Source organism: Gadus morhua, chromosome 12, assembly GCF_902167405.1.
Source record: "Gadus morhua chromosome 12, gadMor3.0, whole genome shotgun sequence".
NCBI classification, from domain to species: domain Eukaryota; kingdom Metazoa; phylum Chordata; class Actinopteri; order Gadiformes; family Gadidae; genus Gadus; species Gadus morhua.
In genome coordinates this window covers 6,679,762-6,692,904 of record NC_044059.1, presented here as the reverse complement: position 1 = coordinate 6,692,904, position 13,143 = coordinate 6,679,762, and the positions used below count along the sequence as shown (strand labels likewise).

The 13,143-nt window shown below is 41.8% G+C and overlaps 1 protein-coding gene across 1 annotated transcript in view; it reads right to left on the bottom strand.

Annotated features, from left to right (window-relative positions):
- Window positions 1-12,880, bottom strand: part of pex5la (peroxisomal biogenesis factor 5-like a) — a 65,082-nt gene extending 52,202 nt beyond the window's left edge. The window contains exon 1 of the mRNA XM_030373484.1: window positions 12,424-12,880. Within this exon, the coding sequence (XP_030229344.1) occupies window positions 12,424-12,444 (21 nt within the window). The 5' untranslated portion in view covers window positions 12,445-12,880. The remainder of the gene's footprint in view (window positions 1-12,423) is intronic.
- Window positions 12,881-13,143: the final 263 nt, after the last annotated feature.

Here is a 13,143-nt window from a genome sequence, read left to right as displayed (position 1 = left end):
AAGGAATCTATTTTTAAATCACAAACAGGCTGTTTCATTTTAATACGGGCAAACACTGAGCATTCTTCCTCTGGGATAGTCCCCTATTCACTGATTGTGTTTGGTTGTGGCATGTTTTTATTTGAGCCCAGAATGCTCCACTCGTCTCTCTTCGGTCTTATCCTCTCTCTTTCTCACACAGATACAGATCAATTAGTAATGCTTTCTCTTCATTTGATCCTACTCCTAATTGTAGTCACTCCTGTTTCTCTCACACAACATTTACACCTTGTTGTTGGTAATTAATGTCAACAACTGCATTTCCCCAATTACCTTCAGGTTTCTAGAAAACAAAGCAGAGAAGAGATCACGTGTGGATCACTCAGCTACGTGCGTTGCAGTCAAGACTCACTCCGTACTCTCACTTGTTCTCCTCAGAGCATTGCCAGGAAGGGTCTTCAACCACTCTGTCTCTGCTGGAGAGGAGGCAGACCAACTGGCTGTTAAGCAGGGGTGGAGCAGAGCACAGTGTGGTAGGGGACGTCCTCTGGTTCTGGATTAATGGTGCTGGAGTGCCACGGAGAACTCTGATCTGCAGCTACAGTAGGGTGAGGGAGTGTAAGTCCAAATCCCATTCCTACCCCTTACCCCTTCCCCCTCCCCCTTGTTTTGAAGGAGTAAGGGGAAGGGGTAAGGGGTAGAAATGGGATTGGGCCCAATCCCATTTCTTTCTACCCCGTACTCCTTCCCCTTACCCCTTCCCCTTACCCCTTCAAAACAAGGGGGAGGGGTAAGGGGAAGGGGTAAGGGGTAGAAATGGGATTGGGCCTAACATCCCACCACTACAACCTGAGGAGCCAATGAAACTTTCTCTGGGGAGGAACTCATTGGTCTTCCCTCCCGCCCTGACAGAAGAAATGTGCCTATTGACGCAAAGATGATGAAGGCATTTTGTTTTTATTTTAGATGGTTCAGTCCTGAAAGCTGTGGCCACTGTGGGAAGATCCTATTCAATCTGATTTGGAAGATTGCTAACCAGCTATAATCTACGGCCAACCCTTACCGCAATCCATAATGTAACTTTGACACACACAACGCTTTCTAGATCACATGTTGTGGTTACATGTGCTGCGGCAAGCTCACGGCAATTCGGCCTCCCCACACTTACATTCTTGAACATAAATGTATCTGTTGAAGATCATGTAAGTAATATCAGACAGTTTAAACCACAACGGGTTCACTACCCCTTTACTGAAGTTATTCAAGTAGTTGTTTTTGATGAAGGGCACGAAAAAACGGCTCACATCATGCAGCCACACCATCTTCATTGCAGCTCTTCACTGGTGTGTCTTGATTCTCCGGCTCTTCAAACTAGATCAGATATGAGCGGCAGCAGCTGCACTGATTACACAGGCATCTGTGAGCCACAGACTTTTATTCTAATGGAGGGACTATGGGCTAACACCAGCCGACATGAAAGTGTCTCCTAGACAATCAGGTGTATTTTAATATTTTGAGAGGATAAATAGCTTATCTATTCGTGTGCCTTTTTAAAATACATTTACATCTATTTCAATATTTTCAGAAGAGGAGACAGTTCTATTTTAAATCGCACATTTTATTGAAGGTATTCATTTTTTCTTAAAGGTGTCCTGCCAAGAAAAAGAGACAAGGGAGGATGCCTCGACTCAATCTTAACAATTTATTTCGTAGACAACAGCCGGCCATTAAATTAGAAATGTATGATAAAAGTAAGCTTTAATTCCCCAGAAGGAAGCTGGTGAGCAGGGTGTTAATTACTCCAGGAGGATGTATGGAAATATTAGATATGGACAATTTTGGCAAAAATAATTGTCCCTCGCGTGATTGATCCCTGTCTTTCTCCCTCTCGTTCAAAGAAAAAACAACAAGCCAAGATACACTTTTGATTTTTTACACTTTTGTCTTTGGGATAGCTGTGGCACTGGCTGACCTTCCTAGATGAAGCCTGTCTAACTGGCATGAGGTATATTTTAGCTTGGGGCTTGACTTTAATTGACATGCTAGCATTTGTGAGACAGGGTGGGGGTAAGACAAGGAAAGGGAGCAGGTGGAGGAAACTCCAATGATGTGAAGGTCTATTTCACATCATTTCCTGACGGTAATAGGTATTGTTTATCAAGAACAAGATTTGACTGAGATGATTTTTCAGAGCAGTCTAGAGACCATGCTGGTAGAGATCAAAGGTATCAGTCCATTTTGGAATTAAATCCTGTTGGAATTTAAGTGGTTGTAAAGCACAAACTGTATCCTCATACATTAATACTGTGTCCTTACATAAAAAATGAATGTTATAGTCAATTGAACAGTCACTTGGAATTGATCTATTTGGTACAGCCTTGTTTAAATGCTTTCTGAACGCAAATGTTGTCCTAGCAATTATGCAGGATCTCTTCTCTAGATTTTGGATGGATTTTCATGTTTATTCAGTGTCACGGCCAATCCCAGGGAAACTATCGCATACTTCACTCTGGCTGTCTTGGATGCTGTGAGTGCTACACACCAGCATTATCCCTCAAGAGCAAATTCAACGACTGACAGTCAAAACAGGACAGATGTTCCTAACCAAATGTTTCAACTCCGGATGAACTAACCTGAAAATACCTCTGGGAACAAACACTTTGCAGTCATAACCAGTAGTCAGACTCCCCGGATTTTTGACCTGTTTCCCCCTAGTCATGAAATATACATATGATTTTTAAATGTTACAAAATCGAGAATCGCAAATGTTATTACCTCATTGTTCCGTGTACACATTTACTCACATGGTGGTGAATGATGTGTCGAAGGAGCATTCAGAGTATATTTAAAGAATGTGTTCACTAATAACTTATTCATTATTTAAACTTATTTGCAAGAAAGCACATCACGAAGAAAGCACAACTTATTTAAAAAGGTGGGAATCTCTAAATATCCAAACACAGTGGACCACATTAACACCCTCACCTTCACACAAAGATTAGCAGCCATTGAACCGCCACCTTTTTCACAGCACAGAAGCAATCTTCTCTTTGCCCTTTTGTGAGACGCAACGGGCCAAAGCTGTTGTCTTGTTCATCTTACACAGGGGTGTACTGGAGCTTGGATTTGTAGCACTCACGTCACAACAGACCTGCACTTTATTCAAAACTCGAACTTTTCTGTGTCATGGGAGTATTCGGCAAAATAACTTCTAGGACGTTTGCTGAGCCATCAGCATGCATTACAATGCCTACAGCCTGAGACCATGAGCCAAGAGTTTGTGATAATAACTTTTAACAAAATCACTTTTTTGGCAAAGGCAAAATGATTAAAAACACCCCCACATGAATGGCAAACAAAACACATGCACACACACACACCAACCATGATATCAAATTGAGTTACAAAGCACAAAATAGCAACGGTTTCTGGCATTAACGGAGGTGAAACATATTCCCATTGTCTTGTCTTTCCTTGCGAAAGCAGTCACACATTCACACTCACAAGTACATCACGACCGACCCTAATGGGTTGAATGTTGTGTGAAAGAGTAGCAGGTTATTAAATTATTGAGAAACATGACTTTCTGAAGAGAAACAGACTCATCTCTTCTACTCGGCACTGTTTATCTGGCATAAGCAGAATGCTGGCAATCAGCAATAATATTGGCAATCACTGAAGGCCTATATTGAATCCAATTTAATCTGAAATTCATCAAGAATCAGATAGAGCCATTTACGGTTTACAGCCACAATACATATGCAATGTTATCATGCATACACACAGACATACAAACTATGTAGAGCATGTTTGTGTGTTTGTCTGTTGTTTTGTGTTATTCAATCAGGCAATTCCAATGCAACTCATCAGAGTCAGCGAGTAAATCTTCCTATATTGGTTTGTTGTGAGTATTGCTACAGCGTTATTGCCCTCATTTGCCTAATCACGTGATTCTAAGTTAGGATCCGGCTGTCCCTTTTAGGGAACCATGCTGTGGCTTTATGTGCATTTTCTTTTATAATCACAACCTCTTTAATGCTTCAGAGACATTCAGATCCTCACAGTGTGAAGCTCTCTTGATCCATAGGGGAGTGCCCCTGCCAAGCAGGGATGACAGAGTGGTCAGGGAGCAGGGACCGCATGACCTGTCCTCTGGCACGCTGCCTGCCAGACGCCCCTGTCATTAAGATTAACCTACCTTACCTTAAACCACACATCTACAGAAGGCTTGGGCCTGATCACCTATAGGGGTACCAGTGTGTGGTCCTGGAGCCTGTTCACATATGGGACACATGCATGGACAACCACACACATACATGTGGCATGGAGATGCCTATCGGGCAGGACGCACACACACATACACAAGCACTCCAACACACACAAAGACACACACACACACACACACACACACACACACACACACACACACACAACCACACAGACGCACACGCACACACACACACACACACACACACACACACACACACACACACACACACACACACACACACACACACACACACACACACACACACACACACTCTGCTACAACTTTTAATCACCCAGAGCTAATGGGTTGGCCAGAGAGAGTACCCCTGGTGTTCCTGCTCCACTAACTAGAGCCTCCTTCCCCAGGACCTCTCTGCTGGCTTCTCCTTGAACTCTTCATCGTGCCCATCTGGACAGCCAGATCCCCTCTGGATATATCCTATCTGCAGTATATCTCTACAGTATGCCTCTGCATGTCAAATAGTAAGAACAGTAAGAGTGACAGTAGGATTAGCTTGTGTGTAGCAAAGGGAATTGTTGACAGTATTTACTGTAGTTATGTATACACTTATCTTCTCTGGATTTTCATTTTTGAATTGCCTTGGTACCGAGATACTTTTTGGAAATTGGAAAATGGATAATGCTTGCTAAATAACCACCAACATCTAGATTAGTAAGGTTTGTTATACATGGTCGTTTTGTGACCATAGTACTCGAAAGTGCTACTTGGTTATATTTTACACAATACTCAGTACTTGTTAGCATTCATTCATCCATCATTAATCTAAGTGTCCTATTTCTGCTAAAGCCGCAAAATAAATGGGCTTTTGAGAGACCAATTATTGGTGTGTGTTGCCAACGTGCTTTTTGAAATAAGTATGGGGGGAAGATTTATAACAGCTTCTGATTTCAACATCTTATCATATTGAAAATAAATTCTGCTCTCCAATCTAGGGTGCTACTGAAAGTACCAGATTTGGTCCAGTATGTTCTTTATATGTGGTTTGGCTGGTTGGAAATGGTTTAAATGTGATAGGGAAAATGTATTTTCTCTTGGTTATATTCCTCCAGGTAGCTGCAGGTTCAGGAATCACAATGGCTAATACATTCTAATGCACAGTAATTGTACAGTAAAGGACGATATGGGGTTTAATACCGAGATATTAAAAGCAGACTTAATTTCGCTTGGCTAAAAGTCTGAGGAATGTAGCATTAAAAATCAATGGTGCTTCACGGTTCCGAGCTGTTCATTGAACACCGGCCTATAAATAAAATGTAATAAATACGATGTTGTAATCGACAAGCCTGCAGCATCAAGCAATACACAACAAAACAAACTGCTGTGATTTCATTTTTCTATTCCACTGTATCTCATGTGTTAATGTAGGAGGACAGAAATTTAATATCTGCCCATTGTGATTCTGCAGTTTATTATGACGCTTTTAAATTACATTTTAAATTCCTCTGGTGATTCATCGTGCAAGATGAGTTCACCGTAGAACCCCAGACCTGTGTTGAGAGGCAGGATGAGAGAGGCCTTCTGATGTTGCCGGCGCTGGGACAAATTAATTCCCGCTTGCAAGGAGGACTGTTATGAATGGTTGTGCAGAGGAGATAGATGGAGTACCATTCTTCTGCTCAGCTGGCTGCTCCCTGCAGGAAATATCCTGCGTCTGTGCCCTAGTTTAGTTGGAAGAGAAATGTGTCTCTGTACAGTAGCTCAAGGGAATAGTGGCTGGAGGATAGCAGTCTAACAAACAGTGGGTCCCCCGTCTCTCCACAGGAGACGAGAGCACTTCCCCACAACCAACGTAGGGGAGTAGTAATGGAAGGAGGGATCAGATACAAACATCTGATAATGATGCTGACCATATCGGCCTTTACATTGTCAATAAAAATATGAAAATAACATGCCTAAAATGAAAATACAGGAACTCCATATTTGACCATTTTTTGTATTACATTATCAAAAACCCAACCTTGGCAAGAATTGTGCATTTAGAGTTTAATGCCAGCCGCTTACGCATATTGAATGTATTTTCATTCAGCTAAAAATAGCAAAGCAGACAACAAATAGGCAAGAAAAGCTGCTTCTAAACAAGGCAGACATAATTTGGTCAGATAGGGCACTGATTGAAGTGCACTTCGAAATGGCCCTCTTGTTGCGCAATCCGCATCCTCTCAAATCACACACTGCAATACATACTTAAAAATGTAGTATAGTGACATCGGAAGCACAGCTCACTCTGGTGTCTCTGTGGCTGCCTCTGTTTGCTTGTCAGGCGAATTGACAAATAGGAGAAGAGGAAAAACATTATGTGACTTGATCCATATGGTTTCCCGGCTCCATAACTGCTTAGAGGGCTGTGTCAAGTGGATCAGGAGATTATCACTTTCCCATCGAGTCGTGGCATCAAACCTGAAGCACACCGTCATGTCATGGTGCCATGATTATCCAAGCGTATGCAAGCTCAGCTTAATTGACACCCCATGATTATCGCAATCACATGACTTGCAGCAGAACAGTCATTTATTTTCTATGACGCACCTATGACTAAGGAATGGATCAGCAAGCTTCCCATTCTCAGAATGAAAGGTGTTAACAGGCCGTTTCCCACTGCTCTGGCACACAAAACGATAATGTTTAGTTGAGCTGTGGATAATGGACAACAAGATCACCACAGGCAGTCTGCAATGGTTGTTTGAGAAATCAAAAACCAAACGACTGATGAAGCATTTCAAAAAACGAGCAGAGGTCCAAGGGTCAAATCGGGGGCTGCCAGACGATGTATGGTCTTTGTAGATGGCAAACTTTGATATCGTTAGACAGGAGGTTAGTATTTAAGTCGAGTTCGTGTTGAGCCTGGGGAATGAGGGTTGTATTCTGAAGTATGGGAGTGTTTTGATAGTAGAGAATATTGAAGCTTGCTAGCCATAGCAGCACCTTTCTGGGTCTGCATTGGCGTTGGTCAGTGACCTTGTTTCAGAAGCATATACCTGGCGGCATCTAATTTTAATCACAGAGACACTTCAAACACATAAAGCAACCAGCAGCAGCCCTTCATGTGCTGTAAGGTAGCAGGCCCACCTGCAAACGTGCACGCACGCACGCACACGCACACACACACCCACACACACACATACACAGGCTCTCTCTCCCTCTCTCTCTTCATCTCTATTTCTCTCCCCTATGTTTCTCTATCTAACACAAACACAGACGCACACACGCACTCTCTAACGTGTAACACATCTTACTCCATGTACTAGCCTTCTCTTGAGACATGCATGCAGCATCATGTCATTCAGATGAGAACACAGACGCCTGTCTACACAATGATCGAGCACCGCTGGTCTGGGGTTAGAAGGGCACCCGCTAGTTAGCTTCCTTCCGTTACTCTCCATCACTTTCCAAGAGGATCAATACACCACAATACATCAAACTATCAAGAGAAGACAAGACACACCTCCAAAACTACTAAGCATGTGGTGATGTGTCAAATTACCCCTAAGGCCATACTATAGTTTGTCCCATCTGGGCCACATTAGCGTCCCGATTAATTAGCCCTGCTCATTTCTTTATTTTACGCATTTAGTATTCCGTCAACAGTGTACAGTTTCTCTGCATGGTTCTTCAATAAATAATCTTTGTTTTTCAGTTGACTGAAATCAGAGCTATAAGAGATGGCAAGAATCAGCTTTCATATATGTTTTCAATGCATCTCTTCTTAATTTATTTATAGATGTATTCTTACGTAATGTTATGTAATGCTGTGACTTATTTGAACTTTGGTATGGTTCTTGTATGCACTCAGGGCAGCATTGAAAAAAGGGTTTCCCTGGTGAAATATAATATATAATATATATATATAATAGTCTTATAATATGAGTTCCTTCTCCTCTTGTTCAAATATTCGCCTCCTTTTGCTGAAAGATCCTTGCTTCCTTACATTCATGATCTAAAAGTAGAAACCATGAGACCACACACACACACACTAAAATCCCCAGAGGATGAAATAACCATCAGTTATTACTTATTAATTCTTCTTCATTGTGAAGGTCTCTCCTGCACTGTGCTGTAGGGGTCAATCCGTCCCCTTAGCAGGTTACACATGCATGGCGGTGCGCTACAAGAACAATGAATACTTTAGGCTGGTCGACTTCAGACGAGCTTCAGATGAATAGGTGTGTGTTTACCACCCTTCTACAATCAGGAAGGGAGAGGGACAGAGAGAGAGAGAGAGAGAGAGAGAGAGAGAGAGAGAGAGAGAGATAGAGAGAGAGAGAGAGAGAAAGGGAGAGAGATAGCTTTTTCTGCTCCAGCTGGATTCAAGCTGAATCTGCTCATTATCCCGGCTCCTGAAATAGGCAGGCCAATTAAATCGCTTTTAATCAAGACCGTGGTTAAATAGGGCATGCTTCAAAAAAGGAGCCGTCCAGGGGCCCCCTCCTGACCTCCACCCCATCCACTGTTTAATTCCTGAAGCTGACCACCTTGCTGGCTGTGGGAGAGGTCTCAATGAGAGCCCTGTAGAAAAGGTGCATTGCATTATTGAACTGCTATTGAAGGGGAGCCAACTGAGGTATTAGTCCCTCAGACCCTTTCAGGTCCATCGGCCCTTGGAGGATCACAACACTGGCAGCCCTATGGCTTCAGTCATTCATTGATGTCGGGAGCTGTTTGGTTTTTGGGTGTTTGTTAGTGGAACTAATATTGTGGAAAAATTCAGCAAACCCCCTTGCTGAGCAATTGTTCCATTTTCAACTATTTCAACCTTGATTTATTTAATGTAGTGTAACAAACCTATATTTGGGAGAAAATAATTGTATTGTATTGGGTTTTCAGAAACATGGTACCTCAGAGGGGAACTTATTTTGGGCTCTTGTAGCAGCTCAAATAAAAACCCAAAGCATGGCAACAGTAGAAATATATTAGCAAACAATATACCTGACAACGGGGGTCATTTTGGGCAGTGAAAGACCAGCGACTGATTCATGATAATTTGTGTGTGTGGAAAACATTTTCCATATTTTACAGTCAACTGAACTTATGCAATAATCATGTGTTTAATGATCGGATCAGGAGCATGGGACGAGAGCTAACTACCGGCATGGTGATAGGATTGCATGCTAGATCCTAACACTGATAGCCTCTTCCCTAGGGCCCTTGGAATATGTTAATCAACTTATGCAATCATAATGTTGTGTTCGGCAGAGCAAACATCCACAGGCCTCGAGCATCACTTCCATTATGCTTAGACATCATTCAAAACACACAATACAAGCACTCTTGTAATTGGATTCTGTGTAAATCAGCTATTGTAAAAGCTGAGAGAAACAATCACCAATGTAATTTGTAAAGTCAGTGGGTCACATGTTGTGCATTTTAAAGAAATATAAACACGACGGTACAGCAATAGTGCTACAGTGAAATGTGACCGATAAGCTACACTGCTAAAGGAAGAATATTCGCAATATTTGGGATTTGCCTCAAGGCACAACAATAAATCATGACAGCGAATACACAAATCAATGTTTTGGGGTCCTACTTAATTTTACCCAACACGTCCTTATATGCACTGCATATCACATAATCAAATTAAACGAACTGCTATTATTGAATTAGTTTGAAAATGGTAATAGTTTGCGGGCGCACGCACCTGCTGTTTGTGTGCGATGCAAATTGAAAGCCCTGACCCCACAGCTGCCTCGAGCATGAACACGCAGGTAAGGCAGCGTGCCTTTCATTCCCATGTTAGCCACACTGTTTGGGACGGTCGAACACCACTGGAGGGCTGCCAACCAGCGCTGCTCCTGCCAGGTTCTGATGTTACCAAGGCAGCCACTAAACGCTGCGCAAGCCAACAGGGATTTGATCACAGTGACATTTATCTCACGCAAGGATATCTGATCCCGGCCAATATTGTCCCACTGAATGGCAACAAATTTTGGAACAAACCAGTGATTATGTAAATAGGGGTTATTTATGGAAGTGTGTAATTATACCCCCCCCCCCCCCAAAGTTTTTATAGGCTGGGATACTGAAAGTGAGGTAAACACATACTGTCCAACGTAGTGGAGCAGAGGTAATTTGGAAAAACTCCTCTGAGTCTTTAATTGATGCGGAACAATAAGGGGGGTTCTTGTGGCTTCCTTCTGCAAGAGAAAGTCTTCCTGCATCCTGTCCGTGGTGACAAAAAACTGCTGACTACTAGAGGAATATCATTGTTAAAGGCTCTTCACAATGGCATCCTCTTGTTCTTTAATAAAGTTAAGACGGTCGAAACTCCCTTTTGGTGACAGATTGTTGTGTGGTTGTGTGTAAGCATGGCTGGAAAATGAAACTGCAACTCGTACAGTTTGTGACTTCAATTGTTTTTGTTCTCTTCTTCTCTTTCTTCTGTGTGTGTGTGCTCGTATAAGCTTTTGTTTTAACATGATAAACTAAAGAGCAAAGTCAATAATATGTTTCCTTCAGATGTCTTTATGTTAAATATGACAAATTACACACGTTAAATTTACTGAACCACACACAGAGGAACATATATAAATTCAAACACACACGCACGCACGCACGCACACTAGTACCCACTCACACGGCTCAAGGCTTCCACTAGAGAAAGTGACTGAAGACTAATGTGTCATTTATGCAGGACTGGGGTGCACTGGAGCTCATCAGCTGTGGTTATGCTGGGGGCTTCCACTGCCCCATTAGGATCATAAGAACGCGTCGAAGGGATCGTTTGTACCTTTGATAATCTCGCGGAGGAACAATTAGTTTACAGATAGATGATAATTAACATGTTCCATGTAGGGTAGTTGTAGCGGAACTGCTAAGGAATGAAATGAAATATGGAGGAGACCAAACATGACACCAGAATTTGTATTGTTCATATTAAAGAACAGAATGGATAATGAGAAAGCTGTGTTTCAAATGGCTATTATTTATGTTGAAAGGATGGCTTTGTGTTAAGGCACTATGCATTTAATTGACAAAAACCTGAGTCTCAGATACCACTGACACTTACAACTGTTCCAGATCTTTTCATGCATTCTCAATGATGCTAGCTAGTTAATGCATTAACTATTAATCCTGTGTTTTTAATTCTACTGAGATGACTGACTCTTGTTTTCATTGCATAATACGGATAGAAGGGTTGAGTGTCTGACTACTAGCCTCGGTATCGGTAGTGAAGGAAACAATGTTTGGTATACTTATAACTATGTAACATGCAAGGTTTAAATTTTCTTGCCTTGCAAGGTTTTTAATTTGTTATACTTTTGTTAACTTTGGAAATGTTGTTTGGAATAGCTATGGTGTGTATTGTGACTTATCATCAAAAAGAAGAAAGGTGCGTCCAACCTGGAGCAATAACAACGTTAATAATGTTAATAAAAAAACACGGTTTGGGAATTTGTCACATTTCGAGTTCGAGGTCAATTGACCAACGTCAGCACTTTTCACACATTTCTATTAAAGACAATATTTTCATTTGCTTTGAATTGACTGTTCTTTCCTCGGTTTTCCAGAATTAATTTGGTTAGATAGCTTAAGATATAATAAACTCCATTTTGCCCCTCTACTTCTCTGTAAACATGACGGTTACTTGCTAGGGTGAAGGCTGTAGTTCAAATACTAAATCCAAAATTTAATTCTCTGACTTTTGGTCAGCACAAAGATGATGTAGAAGATTCACAAAGAAGAACATTCATGCAAACAAAGAGAAACCCAGTATAGAACAAATGAATCAGAAAACAGATTGAAATACCATACAAAAAATGACCACACAGCATAATTTAGATCAGCAATTCAATGTTCATCATTGCATTTTCTGCATATGGGACTATTCCCTATGATAATGTGAAATGCCTAATGCTTACATATTGCCAATACATAAAACTTATTCGAGACATACCACAAGGAAATTTGGACAACTTTTTGAATTAGATAAAAATGTGAATGACTAACTTGGAGATATAGGTAGGCTCAGGAATGTACGGAGTTGTGCGGGCTACTTTGTCACCCTTAGTAAACATAAATCATTTTAGCATAACTCCGTGTTTCGCCATTTAATACAATTCTATACTGTATGCGTCATGTTAGCTTCCTGGTGTAGGGTATTGTTTACATATCCAGTCGCAGAGTGGAGGTAAAGAGTTGCTAACAGTCATTCTTACCTGTAAGTGTCCCTGGTACATATTGAGAGCACAGTCATTCGCGGATTCCTCCCTCCCCGGATCTCTAGACTTCTCCCCAGGTTGCGAGACAGCGTTACATTGGCGGTTGTCGCTTTATGGTGTCTGAAAATAGTTACTTAAACAAGCACACCGAATTTGTTCATAGGTCGCCCTATAGTGATATTTTTAGTGTTGATGAGACAGGATTAGACTAGAGCTGTCCTCGACTCGGGTGCTGAACGTTTCAGTTTTTGCCATGAGTTATTACCAGTTTGTCATGGAAAAACGACAGACGAGTGCGATATCGAACTTGTACTCGTCCCTTAGTGTGCTGTGAAAAAAAAGCTTCTAAGAAATGCTGCTTTGGTTGAAAAAAAAAAAAAAGAAGAAGAAAGGACCGAAAACAACCACTTTCAGATCTCCATCCTTGGTGAACATCAGCTCTCCTCCCGCCTGCCTGCTGTGTCTGTGTGACGCTCACCAGGATTCATCCTGCTCTTATAGGGCGCGTGCCTCTCCCATCACCTACCGCTGTTCCCGCCTCTTGGCGCTCGTGGTGCCTCCTCCAAAGCTCACGTGTTTCCAGTAGTTCATCCCGCACCCTTGGATCGCCAAAACTAGAAAACAGAAGGTGCTGACTTTATACTTTGGTCGATATCTGATTATGGTATAATTTCTATAAATGTGGCATGCTTTAGGCAGACATGCCTTTTTTATTAT